Here is a 25,579-nt window from a genome sequence, read left to right as displayed (position 1 = left end):
GAGGATGACTTAGGGGTGCCGGTCTCTCCCAAGTCCTATCCCTCACCCCTGCCACCTGTCCCACTTTCAGGACTTCTTGAGATTGATCGTCCTCCCCTTGACTCCCCTGGTCCCCCTAGTGCCCTGGGCTGGCTCACACAGGACCTTCCGGCCCTCTGGTTCCTGCAGCTCCTAACAAGTATCTTTGATCCCCAGTGCCACCTTCCCGTGGTCCTCCCACAGTGTTCCCAGCTTCGCCCTCTCATGTGGAGCTCTCTGCCTTGGCCTTGGTCCCTTCAGCCCCTGCCCTGGACAGCCCACAGTCCCAGCTCCCCGGGGCACCACCGCTCTTTTGGACCTGGCTGTACAGGACAGTGTCTGAACTGTGGCCTCTGCCACCGCCACCGCCACCACCACCACCACCAGCTGCAACTCCAGGCTCAGGGAAGGGCCGGCCCCGGGGCTTGGGAGCCAGGAGGGGCTTTGTGCTCCGAGGAGGCGGTGGCACTTCATAGTCATCAGTGGCAGGGTTATAGGGGAGCTCATAGCCCTCCTCCTTCACTCGAGCCTGGCACCACCATGCATCCTTGGGCTCCTGAGGCAAATCATAAAGGCCCCGGAGAGCAGCTGGGGCCAGGCCTTCAGGTTCATCATAGATGGGGTCCTCTTTGGGGTCCGTCAGCTTGGCCTTCAGCAACTGCTGCTGCACATGCTGGTACAATTCCCAGTAAAGAGGTTTCTTTAACTGTGCCGCCTCCCCTGCCCGAGCAGGGGTGCTGTCCAGGGGGTCTGAGTATAGGGAATCCTGGGAAGGGCCTGAAGGAATGCGCAGTGAGTCTAAGGGTTCAGCATACAGGGCCGGAGGAGTGCCCGGGAGTTCCTGAGGGCCAGGGAGGGACACCAACTTCCCTTCTGCCGCTTCTCCTTCATGGGAATCGGCTCTGAGACTGTCCTGCCCTTGACCATCCTTTCCCTGGACCTTCTGCCGGTGAATAGCAGTTTCAACCGCCTGAAAGATATCATTCCCCTGTGCTGTCTGGAAGGTGAAGGTTCCAGGGCCTGAAGGGCAGCGGCGGCCAGCCTCAAAAGAGAACATGACCTGAAGAAAGTGTAGAGGGAAACACATTACCAGGAGCCATGAGGGATGAGTCACAGGGCCCAACCTAGTTAGGGGATCCACAAAGAAAAGACTACCTGGGGAGGGAGGGAGGGTCATGGGCTAGGCAAGGAAGGTTTATCCTGAGGACAGGGCTTCCCACCTTCCTGTCCTGCCCCACACCACCAACCCCACAGCTAGCCCCACCTAGGAAGTCAGTGCGCCCCAACAGACCCCGCACCTTGTCCCGGCCATAGCGGCGCAACAGAGTATAAGGCCAGGAAAGGAGTGGCTCCAGTATCTGACCCTGGGCCCCTATGGTCAGGAGAGTCAGCTTCTCAGCCTCCACCCTCAGCACATAGGAGCCATGCAGGCCACAGCGCTCAGCGGCTTCAGTCCTCTGTACGGTTACCCAGAACTGGGATCCTGGAAGGAATACACAATTAGACTGGCACCTGGCCGCACAGGTGAGTGAGGGGGCTGGGGAAGCGGGAACAGGTTGCCTAAGCACTCACTTGGAAACCAGTTTCAGGAGCTTCCTACTTCCCCATGGGCCCCTGACCATTTAATCACTCCCTTCCCAAGGACACCCTTCCTTCCCCCCCTCCCCATCCCTGCCAGGGCCTCTCAGCCGTCTACCTTCCCAGGTGGGGCTATACAGCGAGTTCTCCAGCATCTCCAAGGCAGAAAGCTTGGGTGGGTTCTCAGCAGGCGCCAGAGCCCAACTGCCTTTCTGGAGTAAAGAGAAGAACAGTATCGAGGACCCCGCAATTCCCTCCACGCTGTTCCCAGGGTCTGAGCCAGCTCAGGCCCTTTACTGCTGTAACTGCCCCCACCCCGCGTCGCTTCTTGGCCCCGGTGCATTTCGCCCCGGCCCCCTCACCGGAAAGGCGTTTCGGCACAGCGTTTGCACCCAGGCGGCGCTGGACGGCGCGTCGGCCGCCAGCAGGTGGGAGCGCTGCGCAGTGTCCAGGCGGAAAGCTGAAGCGCCGGGCTCAGGGGGGCTCTCCACAGCCACGGGGGCCACGCTCACACACTCTGCCAGACGGATAACCTTGCAGTCCAGGCGGCGCGAGCCCCCTCGGCCCCCTCCAGCGCCCGACCCCTTGTGGTCAAAGAACTCGAGCCGCGCTACGCCGTGGGGACTGGCAGGATAGAGCACGGCCCAGGTCTTCCTCCATCTCTGGGGAGAGAGAGCGAGAGACGCTGGGGAGGGAGCGGGCGAGCACCGGCTGTCTGCGCCCCGACGGGAAAGGAGAGAACCGGCGCGGGCCGATTTCGGGTCCAAATCTTCCCTACGAACGGCGAAGTTTCCCGAGAAGGATGCCCCTCGGTCTCCCTAGGACCAGAAAGGGCGTACCCCGAGGCCGGCCGCCGCTTCTCCGCAGTGTGAAATCAACTTCGCGGGAACGTCATAGGGCTCTACTACTCCCGGCCGGCGCTCCATCCAACCCGCTGCCGCCCCCTCCCTCTCTCTCTCTCTGGGGTCACCAGCCCACCCCTAGGTATGATGGGGCTCGGCAACCCCTGCCCCGACTACCTTGGTACCGAAACGCTGACTTTGCAAAAAGAGCGGCCCTTCCATCACAGCCCCGTCCATGGCCCCCGGCGGTTCCTTCCGCGCTTCCTGGCCTTGCGGGCTAGGGGCGGGGCGGGGGCGGGGCCGGGCCTCCGGAGGCGTTCCCGCCCCTCCCCCGGCCTTCGCGGACCGCTCAGGGGGAGCCAGGAGAGGAGCAGGAAGAAAGGGGAGGGGGTCCCCAGATAAGTTGGCGGTGCACCACTCTTAGGCCCCTGCCTACAGTCCTGGGACGCGCACAAGTGGCTTCACCAAAAGAAAGCTCGCGGTTTCGACCAGAGGGCTCTGGCGCGCCTGGGCTTAGGGGTTGTGTACGACGTCGTATGCTCAACGTGACGTCAGAGTGAAGGCCGTGACGTCACTCCGAAAACGCCAGTGGGCATTCTGGGGCACCGGAGGGACTATGTGGGCTTTCATAGCCTCGGTTCCCCTGACCGGACCCGCCCCCAGCCCGGCTGGAGTCGGGCTGTTTACACTCCGCGGAGCCCGGGACTTGGGGGAAGGATGGGGGCTGGGGACTGGAAGGCTTCCCGGAGCCCGGAGCTGAGCCGCGGACTCCCGCCGCCCAGGGGCCGCCGTTCGGGCCGGTCCGCGGCCCCATGGCCTTTTGCGTGTCTAGCTCACTGACCGCAGCTGCCCGGCCTCCAACCCGCGGGAAAAGAAAGCTTCATTGAGCAGGCCGGGAGGGTCGGCGGTGGGGGGCGGAGGGAGGTGGAGCGGCTGCGGCCAGCTCCACGGGGGAGGGGAGGACCAAAAGGAGAAGAGGAGGGAACTGGCCTGGGAGGAATCGAGGGAGAGGGCGGAATGTGGGAGGGCTCAAGGGGACATGGGAGGGACGAAAGGAGAGGGGGGAAAGAGGGGGGGGGGGGTCCAGTCTCCCCTGGCCGAGCACTTTTTTGGGGAAGTCCTAGGACTGATCTCCAGGACCTGGACTCTTCTCCCAGCCCCTAGGTCCCCGCTCAGCCAAGGTAGGGGGAGTCACGCCGCCGCGGGAGGAAGGAGCGTTTCGGATGGGAGGATGGTGGAGGGACCACGAAAAGGGGTGATGCGGGTTAGGGTCGAGGGGAACCCAACCCACTGAGGGTTTTATCATTGTTAAAGAAGAGTGAGACACAAGGAGAGTGGAGAGAGGAGGCAGATATTTGGCGGGTGGGGGGCTGCAGGATGTTCCAAATAGGGCAGCCGCGAGGGCCCTAAGGCTGGGGGCTCCTCTGTGAGGCCCTACCCCTGGGCCCCCAAGCCAGAATGTCCCCAGAACAAAGCTTTCCTGTTGTGTTGTTTGTCTGAGTGGGGGGAAGCATGTTCGGGGGGCCTCTTGCTGGAGAGGGGCTGTTCTCAGCCCCAGACAGAGGAAAGGCCTTGGCTGAGGAGCCGATTGGCGATTGGCGCCCTGGGCTCCCGTTGCCCAGTGACAGCCATGGCAGTGTTGGCAGGAGGTCTGGACAACCCCACCCCACACCCCTGTCAGCTTGAGGCCTGGCCCTCCTGGGCCCCTTGAACCTGCAGGGCATGTGAGAGCCTGTGTGCTGGGTAGGGTGTGCAGGGGGTTCTCCATGTGTTCTGGTCTCTGCCCTCTCTGCCTTGGGATCTGCCCAGACAGGACTCTGGGCTTGGCTCCCATTCAGGAACCTAACTAAGATCTGAGGGTCTCCTAACCCCCCTTGCCTGCTTCTCTCCACAATCAGTAGCTGTCTGTCCTCTGTCCGAATGGCTGAATGGAATCATCTGGGTCCTTCCTGCCGCCTGTTGCCCCTCATTGGCTCCTGCCAGTCCCTCTCCTCACCTGTTGCCCATGTCTCTCCATTGCTCTGTGTACTTGGCTCTCTCACAATCACCTTCTATCCATCTTCCACATTGTCTCTCTCTGCTGTCTCTTTCTGTTTGCTCCCACTTTGTTCCCACAGCTTCCTTCCTCTTACATCCTGTCTGGGTCTCCCTCTTGCTCAGTCTTATCTCTTTCTCTGGACCATTCTCTGCCCTTGGTCTCTAATCACTATCTTTTGATCTCTGGGTCTCTTAGACCAATGGGTGGGGGTGATGGAGGTGCCAATGACAGAACTAGGAAAGGACGTTGTGAGACAGAACAACTGATGGGGACAGTTTTACTCTTTACAAAAGGGAGGGAGAGCCTATCTCTGGGTCTCTGTCTCTCGCCTCCCTCCGTAGTCTTCACCTCTCTCACTGTGTTTCTGCTCTTGTTTAGTTTGTTTCTTTCTCATTTAGTCCATGGGTCCCTGTCTTTCTCTCCCACCATCTCTGTCTCTGTCCTTATTCAGTGTCTCTCTTCCTCTCACGACCTCTCTCTGGAACCCAGGCCTGACTTCATCTGTGATTTCTCTTACACACTCTCTCTCTGGGGCACCCAGGCCTTCCCTGCCATGCGACCTGTCAGTATCTGGCAGCGGAGCCCATGGGGGCTGCTGCTCTGTCTGCTGTGCAGCTCATGCCTGGGATCTCCATCCCCATCCACGGCCCCCGAGAAGAGGGCTGGGAGCCAGGGGCTGCGGTTCCGGCTGGCTGGCTTCCCCAGGAAGCCCTTTGAGGGCCGAGTGGAGATACAGAGAGCTGGCGAGTGGGGCACCATCTGCGATGACGACTTCACGCTTCAGGCTGCCCACATCCTCTGCCGAGAGCTGGGCTTCACAGAGGCCACGGGCTGGACCCACAGTGCCAAATATGGCCCTGGAACAGGTAAGCAATGCTCCATGCATGGCCTAGGTATTGTCTAAATGCAGGGAGAGGGAACACCAGGATGGCACAGGCACAGGGACCCAGGACACCAAAAACAGCCAGTGTCAAGTAAACCCATGGCTGACAAACCAATCAACACAGTTGCTTCCCAGAACTGTGTGACCTTAAGCTGGTCAGTGCCTTCTCTGAACTTCAGAGGCCCTAGGTGCAAAATGACTACATGATCTCTAAGTTCCTTTTTTCTGCAGAAGTATGATTCTACCTTGCTACATGCAAGGACAGCCCTGATACAGGTGAGCCCTGTACAGTTAAAGTACAGTTGGTTTGATGAAAAGCTGAGAACAGATAAATGATGTCTGGATATCCCAAAGCCAGAAAGGATCACAGATACTGCAGCTGACCAAATCAGATTATAGGCAAGAGCTGAAACCAACAAGCTGGAACTAAGAACAAGTATAAACTCTTAAGACAAGAATGAGTGTGGCTAGTAGGGGCTTAGGAGGAATTCTGAGACCTGAGGATGCTTACATTGTAGGAGCCCACAATGGGACTGATGGACAGAAGCTGGTGCAGTCTGCAGCTAATCCCCCACTTCCTACTGGCTGGACCACTTCTGGAATAAAGCGTCACTTGTAGTTGCCACATTTAAAGAGCGACAGTAGAGGGGCTCTTGGGTGGCTCAGTTGGTCAAGTGCCCAACTCTTAATCTCAGCTCAGGTCTTGCTCTCAGGGTCGTGAGTTCAAGCCCTGTGTTGGGCTCCATGCTGGGCATGGAGCCTACTTTTAAAAAAAAAGAGAGAGGGGCGCCTGGGTGGCGCAGTCGGTTAAGCGTCCGACTTCAGCCAGGTCACGATCTCGCGGTCCGTGAGTTCGAGCCCCGCGTCAGGCTCTGGGCTGATGGCTCGGAGCCTGGAGCCTGTTTCTGATTCTGTGTCTCCCTCTCTCTCTGCCCCTCCCCCGTTCATGCTCTGTCTCTCTCTGTCCCAAAAATAAATTAAAAATGTTGAAAAAAAAATTTTAAAAAAAAAATAAATAAATAAATAAAAAGAGAGAGTAGAAAATGGAAATACTTTCAGAGGAGAGCTGCCCAGATGTGAAAGACTGGAAGTCAAGTTTCAAGAGGGAATAGCTGAAGAAACCAGGGATGTTTGGTATGGAAACTAAAAGCTTTGGGTAGCAATTGCATGAAGGTTGTCTCCAAATATAAGGACAGTCATTTAGCTGACAGTCATTTAGCTGCCTGGATGGCATCGAAGGACTGAATCAGACCTTGGGGGATAGTCATAGAGAGTCACAAGGACTTTGTGATGGTTCAGTGGCCTGGTGGGGCAGGAAGTAGGTATCCCAGCAGAAGCTGGGAAAGGCCTGTCAGGGTATGCATGATAGGTCCCTGCCATTGGTTGGGACAGTCACATTGGGAGGAATCCCATGGCCTCTGGGGGGAATTGAATCCATCCCAACTCTGAGAAGTCAACAATACTCATTTCAGGATGGTCCAGGCAGAGAGGAAAACAAGGGGGCAATGTAGTAACACAGACAGGGAAGACGCATGGGAGAAAGTGAAGCTGAGAGGAAAGGATCTTAGATTTCCAAGTCTCACAAATGGCTCAAACCCTTAAGCCCCCATGTATTGGCTGTGTGGTCACCCCAATTTCTTTATGTAAAATGGTGATAACACCTCTGGCAGCTCTGTTCTAAGAATAATCATGTATATACATACATGGCAGAGTGCCTAACACACAACACATACTTGATTAATTGTAGCTATCATTGAATAGGTCAGGACTGATCAGAATTTCAGTGTTGACTCTTGGTTTTTTATTCACCCTACCAAATTCTTGAGTATCCCCCGATCACAACTGACCCTCCATCAATCCTGTGCTCCCTTTCCTATTCCCTTCCAGGGTCTCCTCTTTCACATCCCATTATCTAACCAGAAAAATGGGATCATCAGGCCAGGTGTGAGGCCTCCATGGTCGCTCTCCCCCAAATCCTCACCACTTGCCCTTCTCCTCCATCCTGCCTCCACAAGCCTCTCTATTCCCTCATCTCTCCCTCCACAGGCCGCATCTGGCTGGACAACCTGAGCTGCAGTGGGACTGAGCAGAGTGTGACCGAGTGTGCCTCCCGGGGCTGGGGGAACAGTGACTGTACCCATGATGAGGATGCTGGAGTCATCTGCAAGGACCAGCGCCTCCCCGGCTTCTCGGATTCTAATGTCATTGAGGTCTGCAGTTTGTACACACACACACACACACACACACACACACACACACACACACACCCCAGGATGGCCAGAGAGGGCTGTGGGGTGGTTATATGTGGTTAGAGGGGATGCTAAAAGGTAGGGGATCCTATATGCCCCATGGGATCATTTGGGTCAGTGTGAGGCTGAGGGGGTGGGGGACAAATGATAATGCTCCTAGGCATATTAAAGCCCAGGGTTGTCTTCACATTAGCATTCACGTCACTGAACCTGGCAGGTGCCTCTCCAACTTCATCCCTGGTCCCCAGGACATCCCTTGTTCTCCCTCTCCTCAGAGGTTCCTGCTCTCCTGGAACATTTCCCTTCTTATTCTCTCCTACTTCTTCCTTCAGTGCCACTTCCTCTGTGAACTTCTCCCTCGTGCTCCGGCCGCCTTGGCTGCTCCTTCCTCAGTTTGCTCCGCACCCTTAATCGCCTCTCAGAGCAGGACATGTCCTTCCACTCCCGTGGTTGCAGGAAAGTCAGTTCGCCACAGAGAGCAGGAGTGCCTCTCAGACCTGTGTCAGCCCCTGCTCGCCACTGTCTTCATGGCAAGCACGCTGATCAGGGTTCCTTAAGGGTGGCAGGACAAATAAAAGTCGCTGAGACTCTGTCCTCTGCCTGTGGTCCCCTCCCCAGGTAGAACAGCACCTGCAAGTGGAAGAAGTGCGACTTCGGCCCGCCGTGGGGAGGGGCAGGCGGCCTCTGCCAGTGACCGAGGGACTGGTCGAAGTCAGGCTTCCCGACGGCTGGTCGCAAGTGTGTGACAAAGGCTGGAGCGCCCATAACAGCCACGTGGTCTGCGGGATGCTGGGCTTCCCTAGCGAAAAGAGGGTTAACACGGCCTTCTACAGGTGAAGGGGCGTGGGCGCTGGAGGGAACAGACTGGGATGGAGGGGTGCTCGCTAGGAAGCGGTGTCTTGACCTCTGAGAGGGTCCGGGGCTCAGGAACAGTGGGGAACTATGGAGGCCCTTTCGAAACTGGAGAGTTGAGAAACCCTGTGGAACTATGAAGGGCTCCTCAGGGCGGGTCCGAAGTGGGGCAAGCGAGGCTCCGGCTCTCTGAGGTCCGCAACCAGGGCGGGGCGAGTGGCGGCCGGTCGCGCGTCCGCACCCGTGACGCCCTCGGTTGGCAGGCAGAGTCCCGGCTCCCCGGGGCGCGCGCCGAGCCTGGCGAGGCCACGCCCAGCGGCCGGCTGTGTCGCGGGCGGGTATGGTTACGGCGCGGGCGCGGCTCCGGGGCCCGACGTCCGAGTTCAAGGAGCGCGCGGCCGCGCCCTGCGGAGGCGGTGCTTGGGTGTGTCCAGCGCCGGGCTGGGCGCGGGAGTCCCCGCCAGAGGGCCAAACCTTGAGGGTTGGGGGGGCTCCCGGAGAGGTGAGGCCTGCCCCTCGGTCGCGGCCATCCTCGAGGCGCGTCCGTGAGCGCGGGAGCCCCTGGCACTCCTAGGCAAGTCTTCCAGAATATCCTTTGGCCGAGGCGCCCGACCCTCTCCACCTGCCCTGGAGCCCTGGGGTACGCACTGGCTACCAGGGTAACGAATCACACTGGTAAACTGCTCTGTGCTTACCGTGCCTCGCAACCCTGGAGCATCATATGTGGTCGTTTAGAGGAATTTGGAAATCTTTACAGTCACTCTAATCTATTTTGCAGGCTGAAATACTTTTTTTTTTCCTCTCAGCTCTTCCTTAGTTGAATTTTGCAGAAAGACCTCTTGACATCTAGGTCAGCTTCCACTGGGCACACAACGTCAGATATCGTCTGATTAGAGCAGGGTACAGTAGAAATGCTCAACTTTGAGTAGAGCATGCCCAGATTTTGTATGCCTTTCTGTTGAGGAAACATCCCACCGTTCATATTGAACTAGTAATCATCTAAAACCAATTCAGATCTTCCTTTATCCTTGATACTAATAGAAAAGCCTATTTGAACCTAAATCTATGTTAAGTTTATTCTATTAAGTTAGTTTGATACATCATTTAAAAACCACTTAAAAGCCACAGTGAACCCATGAGATTATCTTGAATCTTGACATTATTTTCCATTTATCATCCCTCCCAGCCTCCTCTGGAAGATATACAGGATAGCTAGGTCTTCTGGCTTCATCAGAGTGACTGTTAAAATTATTGAAATGTTCAAAACCAAAGTCTAACCCTTCCTTACTCATCAAGTCTTTACTCATTACTTGTGAAATGTTTTTTCCCCACTAATTGGGAACAAACTGAACACTACAATGATGTAGCCAGAATTTCACCATTTTATCTATAATGAAATCGTGGGAGATTTTGTTAGTCTTCCTTAAAATCTAGATATATTATGTTCATGGCCATTTTCCAGCCTTCCAATTTAGAAAGCTTATCAAAAAAGGAAATCATGGTGGTTTGAGCTAACTTTTACTGAAATCCTTCTGGGTCTCTAAGCATCTCCATATTTTTTTCCCACTGTTCACAAACTTTCCATTTAATAACTTATTTTAAAATATTATTCTTTAGATTAAGGAATCCTTTTTCTTCTTTTTGAAAGTAAATACATTGTCCAACCTCTAGTCTTTTCCATACTTAGATTTTCGTTGCCTTGGCTCTCAGACACACCTGAAAGTTCTTTCAGCCCCAAGGAATATACTTTATCTGGTCTGGAGACTCAAACTGTTTTAAAACAGCTGTGTGCTGTGCTCCTTTGCTATTATCTGTCTTGGAGCTATACTTCTTTCTCTGTGCTTTTTCTTTACTTTGCCTGACCCCAACATCAGGTTCTGAAAGATTTATACAATTTAAAAAGCAGGGATTTCAAGTGAAGACGATAGCATGAACAAAGGTGAAGAGATTCATTTGGTCAGTATTTATATATTGTCTACTGTTGTAGACACTAGGGATTCAACAGTAAACAAAACAGACAAAAATCCCTGATCTCATGGACTAGTGAAGAATCAGAAAATAGTAAAATTTCAAAATGCAAGGATGGCAAAGAGTGTAATGAATAAAAATAAAGCAGGGAAGGAGTTAGGAAGTAAAAGTGAGATTGCAATTTTAAAAAGAGCCATGAGGGAAGGCCTCTTTGAAAAGGCATCATATGGGAAAAGATTTAAGGGAGGTGAGGACACAACCTGTAGAAATCTAGACAAGTGTTGACAGGAAGAGGAATGATAAAAATGAAAAGATCCTAGGGGTCAGGGGGAGGGAGGGGAGAAGAGTCATGCTCCTGGAGGCCACTGGGGCTGCAGCTGAGTGAACAAGAGAGAAAATGATAGGAAAGGTGATATAAGAGGGGATAGGGAAAGAATAGGAAGCCTGATTGCATAGGGCCATTTGGGAGGACTGGTGTATACTCTGTGGGAGATGAGGTTTTGAACAGAGGCGTGACATCTGACTTCCATTTTTGAAGTATTATTTTGGCTGCTTTAAGAATAGACTGTGAGGAGGGCACCTGGGTGGCTCAGTCAGTTAACCATCCGACTTCAGCTCAGGTCATGATCTCACCGTCTGTGAGTTCGAGCCCTGTGTTGGGCTCTGTGCTGACAGCTCAGAGCCTGGAGCCTGCGTCTGATTCTGTCTCCCTATCTCTCTGCTCCTCCCCTGTTCATTCTCTCTCTCTTTCAAAAAATAATAAACATTAACATTATATATATATATATATATATACATATATATATATATGTATATGTATATATATATGTATATATATATATATAAAGAATAGACTGTGAGAGATACAGTAGAATCAAGGAGGCAGAGAAATTAGTTAGGAGGTTATTGTCTCCTGAAAGCCAAGTACAGAAAGTGAGGGTGATGGTGACCAGTGAAAGAGATGAAAAATTATAAAATTCTGTGTATGGTTGAGGTAGAGGCAACAGGATTTGCTGATGGATTTAATGTGGTGGGAGAGGAGAGCGATTAAGGTTCACCCCAAGGTTTTGAGCCTGAGCTAAGTATGGAGATGGCCTTACTTGATAAGGAAGACAATGGGTGGAGCATGTGTTGTGTGAGGATTGGGGGGAGGGGTGTTGTATACCAAGAACTTGGTTTTGGACCTGTTTAATTTTTGGATATATGACTCTAGAGTTGCTGAATAAACATATTTTAAGTCCTAAAACTGGACATCACCAAGGGAGTGAATGTAAACAGGAAAAAAGAGGTCCAAGGACTGAACAGAGAGCTTAAATGTTATGTCAGGAAGATAAAGTGAAATGCAAACAGCAAGGTGAGGTAGAAAGAAGACCAGGCAGAGCATGGCGGCCTATAAGCCAAATAAAGCTCTTCAAGGAGGAGACAAAGAGCGCCATCACCTGAGTTGGTGCTGCTGGTGGGTCTAAAAGCACAAGGACTGAAACACAAATGCTGGATTTAGCAAAACAGAGTCATTGCTGACCCTGACAAATTTGACAGTGACTAGGATATTTTTCAAAAGACAGTTGACTAGAGTAGAAAATTGTGCTGAGAAATAATGGAAGGAAGATCTGAATGCATAAAAGCCAGAAAATGGAACTTTTTGATGCCAGATTGGAGAGTTTGATCTTTATCTTATGGAAAAATTAAAAATAAAAGTATTCGTATGGGACAATGATAAAATAAGACCAGTGTTTTTAAAGTTTACCTGATAGTAGTGAATTGGAGGAGGAGGTTCTAGATGCCATAAGGCCAGTTAGAAGCTTGTTATAAAAACGAAGCTGATTAGGAGGGTGACAACAAAGAGAAGGAGGAATGAATAGCTGAAGGATGACTGATAATAGAAAAGAAGGGAGAGACACCTGAAATGATCCTGAAGCTGCTTGAGAGAAGGATGGTGCAAGCCAACAGGCATCTCTGGGCTTCAAGTTAATATGAACTAGCTTTAGAAGTGAGCCATCCTTGGGATGTTTGAGACCCAGGAATTACCTATAGGTATGCATGGCCTGAAGTAATTTTCAGAGATCAGGAATATTTGTGTACATCTTGGAATCTGCTACTGAGTCTAGGATATGAAGGCTGGAGAAGGACACATACTAAGAACAGAGACCATTCTTAGTGAGGAGAGAGGTTGCAAGAGTCCTGAGAGTTCTGTGATGGAGATATGAGATAGGCTTCCTTTCACGGCCAAATCACACAGAGGGAGCATTCTCATGGGTGGTACAATCATAAAGGATAGATAAGATCATTTATAAAGAACTCCACCTTCCATAGAGAAAGAAGATACATCTGCTGGCTTTTAGAGGAAGCCAGTAAGATTTAAGGAATGAGAAAATCAGAATGAGGTGCGTTTATCATTTTTCAGCTTGGTTTTATAGTTCTTCCCTACAACACGTGAAAGCTGTAGAATTTTAGAAGAGTAAAAGAATGTAGAGATAATTGAACCATTTACTGCCCTTTTGCAGGCAAAGAAATTGAGGTTCTAAGAGCTTAAGCGCTGAAAGCTATTTACTGAACTCCTGCTATTTGCAAAGCACTGTGCAAGGTGCTGAGAACACAGAGGTGCTGAGAGATCATGGAAGACCTCACAGGCTACACTAAGGATTTGGGTCTTTATGCTAAAAGCAATGGGAAGCGACTGAAGTGTTTTCATGAGCAGGGCTGTAAGAGGACATGATCAGGTTTGTGGCCCCCAAAAAACCACTCTGCATTTCTGAGAATGGTGTGGAGAAGAACAAGAGTGAGTGGATTGAAGAGACGTTTAGGAAGTAATACTGACATGACTTGGTTCTGTACTGACTTTGGGAACCAAAGACGAGAAGTATCAAGTTGACTCCTAGGTTTCTAGGGTGGATTTTGCTGAAAGAATTACAGGTTTATTTTTTGCACCTATATTACATTTTAGAAACATTAAGAAGGCAGGGGCGCCCGGGAGGCTCAGTTGGTTGAGCATCTGACTCTTGGTTTCAGCTCAGGTCATGATCTTGTGGTTTGTGAGTTTGAGCCGCCCATTGGGCTCTGTGCTGACAGCATGGAGCCTGCTTGGGATACTCTCTCCCCTCTCTCTCTGCCCCTACCCTGCTGACACTCTCTCTTTATCTCAAAATAAACTTTAAAAATTAAAAAAAAAAAAGGCAATGGACTATACCAGGTTAGGTGTAAATGGGAACATATAAAGAGAGGATGTGGAGTGAGAAGAATGGCTTAGGGCTCCAAAAATGTAAGTAACTAGCTAGAGGAGGAACATGCAAAGAAGACCAAGAGAGAGCAACTGGAATGAGGAATCAAACCAGACTCATAGTGTTAGGACAGCCAAGGAGGAAGAGAAGGACAGAACAGCAGTGTGAGATGCTACCAAAAGGGGAACATGATGAAAACTGAAGCTGTCTACTGGATCTATTCTCGCAGAGTGATGGGGAAAACCAGAAAGGAGTGGGTTAAGGAATGAGTGGTAAGAGATAAGATATAGAAGTGGAGCACTGACGACTCTTGACAATTTTTTCTATGAAGAGGAAGGGAGATATGGGGTGGAGGGTGTGTATATGTGCGTGTGTGTCGGAGAGATCGGAACAGGTTTAAAATGAATCAGTTGAGGAGAGATTGTATTCGACCTCTCAATTTAGGAGAAAAAAGATCCTAAAGGATGGAATTCAGAAACCTTTTGGGGGAGTGGTCTTGGAGGCGAGAGATGGGTGGATAAGAAAAGGTGATGCTGACGCGGGTAGGTTTTTATGTTTGATGGTTGAAGGAACAAATTGTAAGGGGAACAAGCACATTTGTGAACGTGCAAGTGTAAATCAAAACAAGTGTCAGTACTAGTATTAAATAAGTACCAGATCCTTAATATAATCTATATTGTACTTTATTTTATATATATATATATATATATATATATATATATGTATATATGTAAAATCATATGTACCATATGATGTATAATATAAAACCTTATAAATAGAGAAGAGGTACTTCTAAAATCTAGATAATACTACATTTTTTATGCTTATGTATTTTAAGAGAGAGAGAGAGGGAGAGCATGAAAGCATGTATGCGAGGGGAGGAGGGGCAGAGAGAGAGAGAGAGAGGGAGAGAGAAAATCTCAAGCAGACTCCATGCTGACAGCGTGGGACTTGATCCCACGAACCATGGGATCATAACCTAAGCCAAAATCAGGAGTTTGACACTTAACTGAGCCACCCAGGCATCCCTAGATAATACTACATTTTTCTGAGTACTAGTTGGAGGATCAAGGTAATCTTGAAAGAAAACATAAAATACATTTCATTTTAGACATATCTGAGAAAAAGACATTTGGAGAAAAAGTTTCACCCTATACTTATATGATGAAAGGTTCTAAACTCTTAGTAATGTCTCAGGAAAGGGACCTGAGACTTATTGTGCACTCTTTCCAAGGAATGTTGGACACTGGATATTTTGGCAAAAAGACCAACTAAATCCATCCTCAGGAAGAAGCCAAGGCAGGAAATACCAAGCAACTTCAGAGCTGTTTCAAATCTGTTTATTAACATCCAGTGCATCTGCACACAGTATACTATGTCCAGATATGACTCCTCAGGAGAAACAAGAGTAGGAACGTGTTTAAAGAAAGAATAACTAAGATGATAACAGGGAGTCTCATAAACTTAGAAGAACAGACAGACAAAACCTGCATTTATCTATACATAGTTGGACAGAACGAAGAGGGGGCAAAAAAAGTCTTTGAAATCAAAAGGAGAATGAGAGGAGAAATAGACCTAGTTTCCAGACCTTAGACTTAAGCCAACCTCTTGAAAAATAAAATAGGTCAAATATTTAGGCCAATTAAAAAGAAATAAAGTTTTAGAACTTATTTCTCTGGACGTAAGTTTGGGAGCTGAGCTTGGTTTGTAAATGACTAAAGCATATGGGATTTAATTTGGGCAGGAAGGATGCTGTCATCCTAAGCCGCCTGGCTTCATGCTCCCCAGTCAAATCAAGTTACTGTCCTTGGACATCCAGCCTTGGTGCTTGGTCCTAATTCACTGGCCTCAGACATGGAAATGCCAGAAGTCAAAGAGCATCCAAGAATAAAAGACAGTCAGCCTCCCTATGACCAGACCAGTTCTCTCTCCTTGCCGGGTCAGTCTGGCGATCTTAACAATCCTAACATCCTTCTACTTATACACTTCCCCATAGACCTCCCCTGAGGTTCAGATCAACCCTGATATCGCCCCTAGTCCCCATTACTCACTACCCTAGTGTAATTTCTGTGCGTGCTGGTACAGGGGCTCTATCAGCCTGAGTCCATGAATTTCACTACTGTTCATCAGTGTGGTTATGTGCGCGTGAGGCCAGACAGCTGTGAAGGGTAAAGCCTCGGGAGTATCTGATGTTATAACATCTTGTTGACTTTCCAATTTTCCTGTTGAAAAAGAAGTTTGCCCCTGGCTGCACCAGCCTTTCCCACTTGGTTCCAGACTGATTTTGACTCTGCTATTGTCTTATCCTCACAGAAAGTTGAGGAAGCGAGCGGCCAAAGCCTCGGCCCGACGCCCCAAGCCCCTTGGAAGGTAATGGGGCAAGAGCCCCGGGACCTCCTGCTCGCCCCTGAGGCCCCAGGAGGTGGATGGATGGAAGGCAGCCTATCCATGTCCATCCCGGAACCCAAGCTGATGAATTAGGGATGTAACTGCACAATGGCCATTCCAGGGGAGGTAGGGAAGGGAAGGGGAGGCAGGCATGGGGATGGGCAAGCTTTGACCCTAGGGTGCACAAAGAGGAAATAATGTAGGAATGGCTGAGGAGAAGCCTTCTCATCTTTATGCTTCCCCCAAATAGCTTGGACTCCAGCCTCAACCACCTGCATGCTTCCTACCCCCCTTAATTCAGTTCACCCACATTCCCATTCTCTCTCCTCCTTTTACCTTGTATCCCCTTCTCCCATCACCCCCTGGACTGACTAGATTTTTCACCACTGTGGTTGAACTCAGAGTGCAACAGGAGTTCCTAAAGTAGAGTTCAGTGGTGTGCAGCCGTCAGTGTGTGGAATACCTGGCCCCCTTCACTTTACTCCTTCCCACACTCTGCATAAAGTGTCCTTCCCGGAAACAGGAAAAAAAAAAACAGAAAACAAAACCCTCTACCTTTCCTGGGCCACATACCTAACCACTACCTCCACTAACTTCTTTCTCCTTTTTTCAGACCAATCACCAAGCTTAAAGTCAAACCCAAACCCCGAGTGGGCAGGGGATCAATCAAGAGGTAAATGAAGTTCAGGCTGGGTGTGAGGAGAGGGAGAGTGCAGAGTGATGATGAGTCAGGGCAATTGAGCTGTGGTCAGGAAGGGGTCTAAGAGGCCCCCACCTAGAGGTGGAGGGGTAGCAGTAGCTATTAGAAACCACCTTCCAGATGAGTCACTGAAACATAAAGTGATGCTGGGCCTTATCCTCGTTTCTGGGGAATTATGCTTATCACAGGATTTTTGAAAGTCTTGATAGAAGTTCATCCACTGAACTCCTGTTCCACAGGCTTGTTTATCTTCTCCCAGTGAATTCTAGCAGATACTCTAGCACTTTCTCCTTCAGATGCCATCCTTGCCTCTCCCCCAAGAAGTTTGCCTAAGGGATCAATGTTCCCATCTTAACTTTATTTTTTAAAAATAGGTGCTACCAGCTTGGAGGTAAGACTCAGGATCCCCTCTGGAAACTTTGCCAGGGATGGGTTCAGATTATAACCCCTGTGTCTCTGGCCCAGTTGACACAATTAGGCTCCCAGTTCCATAATTTTCCTTGTGGGGGTCCTTCAGAACCGAAGGGAGTAGAAAGCTTCCAACCCCACTGATTACCTCTCACTAGGCTTCCAAAGGCCATTTGCACATGAGAAGTCTCCTTGATAACTTCTTCAGCAGTGGCTGAGACACAGAGGATTCATCCCTTTCTTCTGTCCCCTCCTCTCTTCTGCACATTCTGGGATCACCCAGTGGTTCCCTGGTGGCCCTCCTTCTCCAGCTCCTCCTTGTGGTGGCTTCAGAGGAGCTTGGAATTTGAGAGTACTCTTGTAGTACCTTCTAGCTAAGGGTCATCTGTGCCCAACATAGCCATGCTCTGGCCTTCCCTGAACACCAAATTCAAGGGCACAGTGCTGTTTTTACTGTGTTCCTTGTGGGGAAATGGGAGGAGGGAGTTTAGAAGAGCAAGATCTTTTTCCTGTGGTGGCCTCTTTGACTTTTATTTCAGCAAAACAGGACTTTGGGAGACTACCTGATCTGTTTCAGCTTCAGAATCCACTGATCCTGAGCTTCCAAAGGTATAAGTCTCCAGGCGTGTCTGTTGTGCTTATGTTTCCTCCGCTCTGCATCTTCCTAGGCAATGACTTTGAGTCATCATAACCTTTCTTCCTCTGACATCAAGTGATGGGCACATTACTGAAATAGTTCATTGCCAAGCCAGCCTCACAGGCCCATACCACCAATAGCAGTCCTCCTCTCTGGGCACTGCTCTCACCACACGCCTCACTGCCATCTCTTACTCCGTTGGTGTGAATACACCAGTTCCCTCCTTCTCTCAAGGCATCTCTCTGAAGGGTTTCCAAGGTTTAACATCTCTAGTTTAGTCCCATTTCCATGCTTGGGTGGCTACAGAACATTCTTTCTGTTATGTTTAAATTGCAGAAGCATGGACTACCTCATTAAAGTCCAGCTCAGGTCTGGAGAGACCGCTACCATTCTGTTGTGCATATTCTCTCCTTCTCTGGTCATATGGACTAACTTTTGTCTGTCTTGCATTTGTACATCTTCATTCCCACATGTGCCAGCCCCAGTCCTTCCCTATGTCCACCTTCTGGTATAATCTTCTCATAACTACCCATCATACTCTGGCCTGGAAGACCCTCTAGCCTCTGAGAAGCCATTTAGACCCAAGATTTACTCAGTCCTTTGCATCCTGACTCATTCAGTTATTTCAGCCTCAGCATAACAGAAGGATGTGCTCACGCTGGTTCTTCAGGCTTCCTGTTTGTGTCAGCTACTCCCTCCTGCCCATCTCTTCCAGCTGGGCAGTCCTGGCTTCTCACTCTCTTTGCACGGCAGCCTCAGCCTCAGCCTTCCTTAGGGCCAGCAGCCTGAAGCCATTTGGAGCAAGGTTTCTGTCAGGCAAGTCAAGACTAACTGTCTGCCCATAGTGGTCTTTGGCTGCAGGTCCCCAAGGACCCTCCTATCTGGGTAATCTGGGCTCTTTCAGCCTGGAAACTTGCCATTCCCTTTGTCTCTAAGGAGGGAAACAGCAGAAAAGAAGGGAAGAAGAAGGGATAAAATGGTCATGAAAGGTTGGGGGATGGTGGAGGCATGGAGGGGAGGAGGGTTGTCGGCAAAGAGGCAGGAGCATTGTTTTACCCTACTGCACCCCACTCCTGTCCCCCCAGGCTGCTGGCCCAGCGGCAGCAACACTCCTTTGGTCTGCATGGGGTGGCGTGCGTGGGCACGGAGGCCCACCTCTCCCTCTGCTCTTTGGAGTTCTATCGTGCCAATGACACCACCAGGTGCCCTGGGGGGGCCCCTGCGGTGGTGAGCTGTGTGCCAGGCCCTCTCTACGCAGCATCCAGTGGCCAGAGGAAGCAACAACAGTCGAAGCCTCAGGGGGAGGTGTGTGAGACAGTGACTATAACCTTCCCCACCCCAGGTGGAGAACCCCTTAGCCTAGCCAGCCCCTGACTTAGCACAGCCCTGACCTTTGAGGACAGAGAGGAACCTCTCAGGGGGTGGGCCACAGACCTGAGACCACCCCCTCCCTCCCACCAGAATCTCCTTTATCACCCAGGTCTACTTAGCCCTCTCTGTGCTGATGTTTCCATTCACTGCTTTGGGCACATCTCTCTCCTCTATAGACCCGAGTGCGTCTAAAGGGTGGGGCCCACCCTGGAGAGGGCCGGGTAGAAGTCCTGAAGGCCAGCACATGGGGCACAATCTGTGACCGCAAGTGGGACCTGCAGGCAGCCAGCGTGGTGTGTCGGGAGCTGGGCTTCGGGAGTGCTCGAGAGGCTCTGAGTGGTGCCCGCATGGGGCAGGGTGAGGGGGATGAAAATGGGAGGAAGAGGGAAGGAGGAGGTACACACTCTCCCGGGGGGTGGTGTATGGTCCTTGGGAAGGAGACCCCTGGGCAGACAATGAAGGTACAGTTATAACCTCCTGATCTTTGACCTCTGACCCTAGGCATGGGTGCCATCCACTTAAGCGAGGTTCGATGCTCTGGACAGGAACCCTCCCTCTGGAAGTGCCCCCACAAGAACATCACAGCCGAAGACTGTTCCCATAGCCAAGATGCTGGAGTCCGATGCAACCTGCCCTACACTGGGGTAGAGACCAAGGTCAGTTATCTTCCTGGTTTAGTCCGGAAATCTCGCATCCTATCCAGTCCTGGTCATGATCTGCAGCCTGACAGCTTCCCAGCCCACTGTCCCAGGCCCCTGCCATCCTACAACTCCCACCTGATGCCCCCACTTGCTAGCCTTTATGTGCCTCTGAATCACCCTTCAGCCACATACCTGTTACAGGCTCCCACTACCCCTCCCCAAAAGCTTACCCGGAACTTCCATTGTGTCACTACAGATCCGACTCAGTGGGGGCCGCAGCCAACACGAGGGGCGAGTGGAGGTGCAAATAGGGGGACCTGGGTCCCTTCGCTGGGGGCTCATCTGTGGGGATGACTGGGGGACACTGGAGGCCATGGTGGCCTGTAGGCAACTTGGACTGGGCTATGCCAACCATGGCCTGCAGGTGAGTGGGAAGGAAAGGGAAATCAACACGATTGCCTCCAAAGCCTGTGTTTGGGGCAGAGGACTATGGAAATGAGTCCCTTGGACCAAGAGGCTGGATGGTGGGGGTCTCACAGAAACACCAACATATGTCCCCAGGAGACCTGGTACTGGGACTCAGGGAATATAACAGAGGTGGTGATGAGTGGAGTGCGCTGCACAGGGTCTGAGCTGTCCCTGGACCAGTGTGCTCATCATGGCACCCACATTGCCTGCAAGAGAACAGGAACCCGCTTCACTGCTGGAGTCATCTGTTCCGAGAGTGAGTGAAGGATAAGGTGATGCAAGCCAGGGAAGGGAAGCTCTGGGCCACCCCCTTTGAGGGAAAAAGAGAGCCATAATCTGGAGGGGTGCTCCTTCCCTATGAAGAAGCAGCCTCTCACACTCTACAGGGGAAGCAGAAGCACCCCCATCTGTCTCCACCCCTCAGCAGTGACTTCCAACACTCTGCTCCCTTCCATGTGCAGCTGCATCAGACCTGCTGCTGCACTCAGCACTGGTGCAGGAGACCGCCTACATCGAGGACCGGCCCCTACACATGCTGTACTGTGCTGCAGAAGAGAACTGCCTGGCCCGCTCAGCCCGCTCAGCCAACTGGCCTTATGGCCACAGGCGTCTGCTCCGATTCTCCTCCCAGATCCACAACCTGGGACGAGCTGACTTCAGGCCCAAGGCCGGGCGCCACTCCTGGGTGTGGCACGAGTGTCATGGGTGAGAGGGTCAAGTAGAAGGGCAAGGTCACCGGAGATGGGGCAAGCCTGCTGGGGGCAGGGACGAAAACAGGGGTTCCCTTGTCCCCACAGGCATTACCACAGTATGGACATCTTCACTCACTATGATATCCTGACCCCCAATGGCACCAAGGTGGCTGAGGGCCACAAAGCTAGTTTCTGTCTAGAAGACACCGAATGTCAGGAGGGTGAGTTGGGCCTAGAACAGACTCTGGTATCTCCATCCCACAGCCTTGCCTCACACTGACATATGCCAATCCCTCTCAGATGTCTCCAAGAGGTATGAGTGTGCTAACTTTGGAGAGCAGGGCATTACCGTGGGTTGCTGGGATCTTTACCGGCATGACATCGACTGCCAGTGGATTGACATCACAGATGTGAAGCCAGGAAACTACATTCTGCAGGTGCCTGGGGCCTGAGATCCAGCTGGCAAGTGGGAGGAGTGTTTGTTAAAGATTTGAAGACTGCAACTGGTCAAATTGACTTTCTCCCACTCACAGGTGGTCATCAACCCCAATTTTGAAGTAGCAGAAAGTGACTTCACCAACAACGCAATGAAGTGTAACTGCAAATATGATGGACATCGCATCTGGGTGCACAACTGCCACATTGGTATTTGATGGGAAGAGCAGCCCAAAGAGACTGGGGGATGGGAAGGAAAGGCCTTCATTCTCTTCTCCCAAAGTCAGTTCTATATCTTCCCACCCTCCTCTGGATCTCCCAGCCTCTCCGCTTCTACTCACCCTTCCCCACAGTGGGTCCATTTCCCTGCCTAAACTGCCCATTCACCTTGCAGGTGATGCCTTCAGTGAAGAGGCCAACAGGAGGTTTGAGCGCTACCCTGGCCAGACCAGCAACCAGGTCATCTAAGGTGCTGCCACCCTCCTCTGAAAACCACCACTGGCCCCTAACGGCAGGGGTGTGAGGCTGCCATTACCTCAGGAGCTTACCAAGGAACCCCTGATGTCAGCAGGCCGGCCATGCTCATCCAGTGTGTGCTATGGATGTGGAAACATCAAAACGAAGTTATTGCCCTCCTTCCTACACCAGCTGCCGGATCTGTGGCCAAGCATGGGGAATTTTTGCTCCCAGGCCCAGCACTGAGTGAAGCACACTACAAAGAGCAGCACCTGATTGACTGCCCAGAACAACAGACAGCAGGAGCTCATTTTCTCAAATAGGGAGGTCAGAATGGTCAGCTCCAGTATCTCTCCTCAGTTCAGGGGGAATACAGCTTTACCTCTAGCCTCTTCATGGGGAAAAAGATCAGTACCCCCCCGCCCCGCCCTTATTTTTGACTATAACATGATGCTAGGTATAATTTTATTTTATATAAAAAGCATTTGTGTGATTCCTCAGAGCCCAGGGATTGGTGCTGGTGGTTGGAGGGACCTGCCCCCCACTGGTTCATTTAATCCTCTGTCCAGGTACCCTCAGAGCCTAGGCCAGGAAAGCAAGGTTGAAATCAGAGCAGGAGCCTCAGAGTCCTGCTGACCCACTCATTCTGTGACTTCAGGGGTCACATATAAGGTCAATGTTTCTGGTCCCCGCCGGATGCGCACTGCCAGCTGGGATTGGGTTCGAACAGCTTCATAAATATCTTCAGCATTTTGTACCAGCTGCTCCCCAATGGCCAAGATCACATCACCCGGCCGTAGACCAGCCCTATGGTGAAAGATGGACAGAGAGAGAAAGGAGGGACTAGACAGCCCAGTTCAAGGGCACATGCACGCTTCACCCATCCCCACCTCACAATGCAGTCTCTCCCTCACCGGTGGGCAGGGGAGTCCAGGATGACTTTATGGATGAGCACACCATGCTGAACATCAGGGAAGCTTGGTTCTCGAAGCTGTAGTTCAGCAAGGATGCTGAAAGGACATAGATCACCCTGTTAACCACACCAAGGCACTCTCCCTTGGGTTCACCTCAAATCTCTCATCAACACACTGACAATTGTATAGACAAGGGCATGCACTAGATACTCCAGATACAAAGGCAATTCACTTTCTGCCTTCTCAAAGTTAGGAAGTAGGACATGTATGTAAAAAGTAACTAATTCCAAATGACACACACTACTAAATAACACTGATGTCATTCTAGAATTCTAAGGGAAGCTTTAAGGAGAGAGTAGAACTTAACTTGGGTGTAGAAGCATGGTTCTGGTATTTAACCATATAAAACAAGAATAACATAAATAAAAACATGAGAGTAGGAAATCAGGTTGGCTGAAACAGAGTATATTCATGGAAGAAGCCAGGTCTGGAAGGCCGAACTGGAGACAAATGGCAAATGGCCCCTGAACACCAGGTTAATGGACTGAAGTTTTTAAAGCAGCAGCAGGATGAAATCAATCTGGTAGCAGGTGTGCAAAATGGATTGGAGTGAGAAAGTCAATATGATGAGAGAGGACAGCTCTTCTGATAGCTCCACGTATGAGGCAACTCATCTTAGATAAAGATAAAATTGGTAACAAAGCTCAACAGAGATGCTAGTTGCCCACCATTGAGTACACTGGTAGTCCTACAGGTCACTACTTTTAAAGTTCATACCTGGGAGTCAGGGTCAGCATCATCACCCCAATGTAGCGGCGCTGGGACCCACTGATTCCAAACCAGGAATCTGTGATGGAGGGACAAAGGAGCCTCATTCGGCTACATCCTTCCCTCCCCTCCCTTTCCTCCCAACAGACCCCCACCATCCCCCTCCCCACACTTCACCCCTCCCCCTTCTCCAGCAAGGCCCAATGAATGCCCTTCCCACCACTTAAAGGAATCCCTTTCCCCCTAAGCCAGGCTCACTCTTCTTTTCCCCACGATGCAGAAACTCTCGAAGGCGATCAGAAGGGATAGCAAAGGAGATTCCAGCTGTGACCTTCATGGTATTCACTCCGATCACCTCCCCATCCTGCAGGGATAGAGCCCACTATTCCCTAGCCCAAATAAATAGTAGGAGATGGAGATACCTGAACAAGAGTAGCAGGAAGTATTGGGGAGTTGGGGACATCTGGTTGGATTTTGGGAGATAACCAACAGGAGACTGCTCAGAAACTTGACCAAACATCGTTGAATTAGGGAACACACACCCCTTCTCACACTGACCTGGAGCAGGGATTCTTGGAAAGAAGGATGTCCCACTCACCAGGTTAACCAGAGGACCTCCAGAGTTTCCAAACTGCAGGACAAGGACAAAATATGGAAGAGATCCAGGGACTCTATGCCTGGGGGCATAACCAGGATGTAGGCACTTTCTCCAAATTCTCTCTTTTCCCAGCCCAGCCACAGTGGCCACATATGTGCAGCCCAACCTCTGTATATAAACTCGTCCACCATCTATCACAGTTGGTTCCTGCCCCACACAGCCTTTCCCCCAACCCCCAACCTAGTTTGCCATTTTTCTCATATCAGGACGCACATCAATAGCTGCATCAGTCTGGATGTATTCCACATTGGTTTGGGGGAGGCCCAGGTCTCTGGCTGGACGCTGAGCAGAGCTGACAATGCCAGAAGTGATCGTGTTCTGCAGTGCAAAGGGACTTCCCATGGCAACAACAAACTCTCCTTGCCGGACATCGGCTGAGCGTCCCAGGGGTAGGGTGGGGAGAGGTTCCTAAGAGAGAATGGGAATAAGAGACCTGTCGTCTAGATATGTGAGCAAATTCACAGTCCCAACCAGACCCGGCCTGCCTAGACCCCCACCTTAGTCTGAATCCTCAGCGTGGCAATGTCTGCCACAGGATCCACAGCTGTGACCATGGCCTCATACGTGTCGCCGCTAAGCAGCCTCACACGGACTCGGCGCCGATCAGCCACCACATGAGCGTTCGTTACGATGAGCCCGTCGGCAGCCACCACGAATCCTGAGCCATTCGAGATAGGGACTTCGCGGCCGGAGAAAGGGTGCCTAGGACGGGGGTAAAGCAAGGATGTGAGGAGACTCAGACACCTAGCTCGCCCGTTCCTTAGCCCGCGGCTGGGTGCCTCCTGCCCTTCCCCACCGTTACCGGCCCAAGATCTCGATATAAACCACGGCAGGTGCTGTCTTCTCCACCACGTCTGCGATGAAGTTGTACTGGCTCCGGGGAGAGGTGGGCGGTGAGCCAAGGACCGAGGCGAGGACCGCTGGAGGACCCCGACCCCCGCCCCACAATAACAACAGCACTGCCCCCCCAGCGCCCAGCGCTACCGCCAGCCATATGCGCGGACGGGTTCCAGGAGTCTCTGAGACCTCCCGGGTCTTGAGATCCGGGGACCCTGCAGTCAGCCGTGCTCTGGAATCCGAAGTCCCCGACGTCAGACACGTCCGTGGTTCAGGGACCCCCCCAGACAACCGGGCCCAGAGACTGGGGGTCCCATAAGTCACTCGGGCCCGAGGGTCAGGAGTTCCTGACGTCAGCAAGGCCCGGAGGTCAGGGGTCAACAGGGGCCCCTTCCCCCAGGGAACCCCCCCCCAAAGCCCGCCATCCCCAGAGGTTCCAGCCTGCACCCCGCCCCGCCCTCAGTGCAGCCATCAGCTCCGCCTCGGCTGCCTCTTCGCCCGCCCTACACAGAGGCGGTGCCCTGGACGCGAGCTGGCGGACAGCGGGACGCGGAGCACGC

At 51.6% G+C, this 25,579-nt stretch overlaps 3 protein-coding genes across 7 annotated transcripts; 1 reads left to right on the top strand and 2 right to left on the bottom strand.

The window, feature by feature from the left end:
• Positions 1 to 83: 83 nt before the first annotated feature.
• DOK1 (docking protein 1) lies at positions 84 to 2,701 on the bottom strand. Of its 3 annotated transcripts, XM_049651774.1 has the most exons (5): positions 2,616 to 2,701; positions 1,959 to 2,258; positions 1,715 to 1,808; positions 1,317 to 1,501; positions 84 to 1,078 (listed from the first exon to the last, which is right to left on the bottom strand). In XM_049651774.1, the coding sequence occupies exons 1-5, from the start codon at positions 2,673 to 2,675 to the stop codon at positions 242 to 244; spliced, it is 1,476 nt and encodes a 491-aa protein (XP_049507731.1). In that variant the 5' UTR covers positions 2,676 to 2,701; the 3' UTR covers positions 84 to 241. The 3 variants fall into 3 exon arrangements, with proteins under 3 accessions (XP_049507731.1, XP_049507732.1, XP_049507733.1); XM_049651776.1 differs by lacking the exon at positions 1,317 to 1,501 and having other exon boundaries at positions 970 to 1,078; positions 2,616 to 2,685; XM_049651775.1 differs by lacking the exons at positions 1,317 to 1,501; positions 2,616 to 2,701 and having other exon boundaries at positions 1,715 to 2,051.
• LOXL3 (lysyl oxidase like 3) lies at positions 2,698 to 22,335 on the top strand. 3 transcript variants are annotated; one of them, XM_049651771.1, is made up of 13 exons: positions 2,698 to 5,342; positions 7,406 to 7,569; positions 8,227 to 8,441; positions 18,865 to 19,084; positions 19,327 to 19,507; positions 19,652 to 19,806; positions 20,048 to 20,215; positions 20,353 to 20,515; positions 20,721 to 20,964; positions 21,057 to 21,172; positions 21,252 to 21,388; positions 21,485 to 21,596; positions 21,781 to 22,335. In XM_049651771.1, exons 1-13 carry the CDS (start codon positions 4,367 to 4,369, stop codon positions 21,852 to 21,854), a joined length of 2,925 nt encoding a protein of 974 aa, XP_049507728.1. In that variant the 5' UTR covers positions 2,698 to 4,366; the 3' UTR covers positions 21,855 to 22,335. The 3 variants fall into 3 exon arrangements, with proteins under 3 accessions (XP_049507728.1, XP_049507729.1, XP_049507730.1); XM_049651772.1 differs by lacking the exon at positions 2,698 to 5,342 and having other exon boundaries at positions 7,116 to 7,569; XM_049651773.1 differs by lacking the exons at positions 2,698 to 5,342; positions 7,406 to 7,569; positions 18,865 to 19,084; positions 19,327 to 19,507 and having other exon boundaries at positions 8,362 to 8,441.
• Positions 22,291 to 25,545, bottom strand: HTRA2 (HtrA serine peptidase 2). The gene is given in 9 exon segments (XM_049651778.1): positions 22,291 to 22,649; positions 22,757 to 22,852; positions 23,534 to 23,603; positions 23,783 to 23,888; positions 24,123 to 24,155; positions 24,396 to 24,590; positions 24,680 to 24,884; positions 24,985 to 25,430; positions 25,432 to 25,545. Coding segments are annotated over 9 exon segments (1,377 nt in total). The 5' UTR covers positions 25,492 to 25,545; the 3' UTR covers positions 22,291 to 22,483.
• Between the last annotated feature and the right edge of the window lie 34 nt (positions 25,546 to 25,579).

Source organism: Panthera uncia, assembly GCF_023721935.1.
Source record: "Panthera uncia isolate 11264 chromosome A3 unlocalized genomic scaffold, Puncia_PCG_1.0 HiC_scaffold_11, whole genome shotgun sequence".
Classification (NCBI taxonomy): domain Eukaryota; kingdom Metazoa; phylum Chordata; class Mammalia; order Carnivora; family Felidae; genus Panthera; species Panthera uncia.
Note: the sequence above shows the minus strand (reverse complement) of the source record. Positions and strands in the feature narration are given on the sequence as shown.

Excerpts from the sequence above, each read along its gene's own strand:
- DOK1 (XM_049651774.1), bottom strand. The coding sequence starts at position 2,675 with ATGGACGGGGCTGTGATGGAAGGGCCGCTCTTTTTGCAAAGTCAGCGT. Across the intron at positions 2,259-2,615 it reads GTCAGCGTTTCGGTACCAAG|AGATGGAGGAAGACCTGGGC; the intron begins GTAGTCGGGGCA and ends CTCTCTCCCCAG. Across the intron at positions 1,502-1,714 it reads GTATAGCCCCACCTGGGAAG|GATCCCAGTTCTGGGTAACC; the intron begins GTAGACGGCTGA and ends TATTCCTTCCAG.
- LOXL3 (XM_049651771.1), top strand. The coding sequence starts at position 4,367 with ATGGAATCATCTGGGTCCTTCCTGCCGCCTGTTGCCCCTCATTGGCTC. Across the intron at positions 19,508-19,651 it reads TGGTGCCCGCATGGGGCAGG|GCATGGGTGCCATCCACTTA; the intron begins GTGAGGGGGATG and ends CTCTGACCCTAG. Across the intron at positions 19,807-20,047 it reads ACACTGGGGTAGAGACCAAG|ATCCGACTCAGTGGGGGCCG; the intron begins GTCAGTTATCTT and ends GTGTCACTACAG.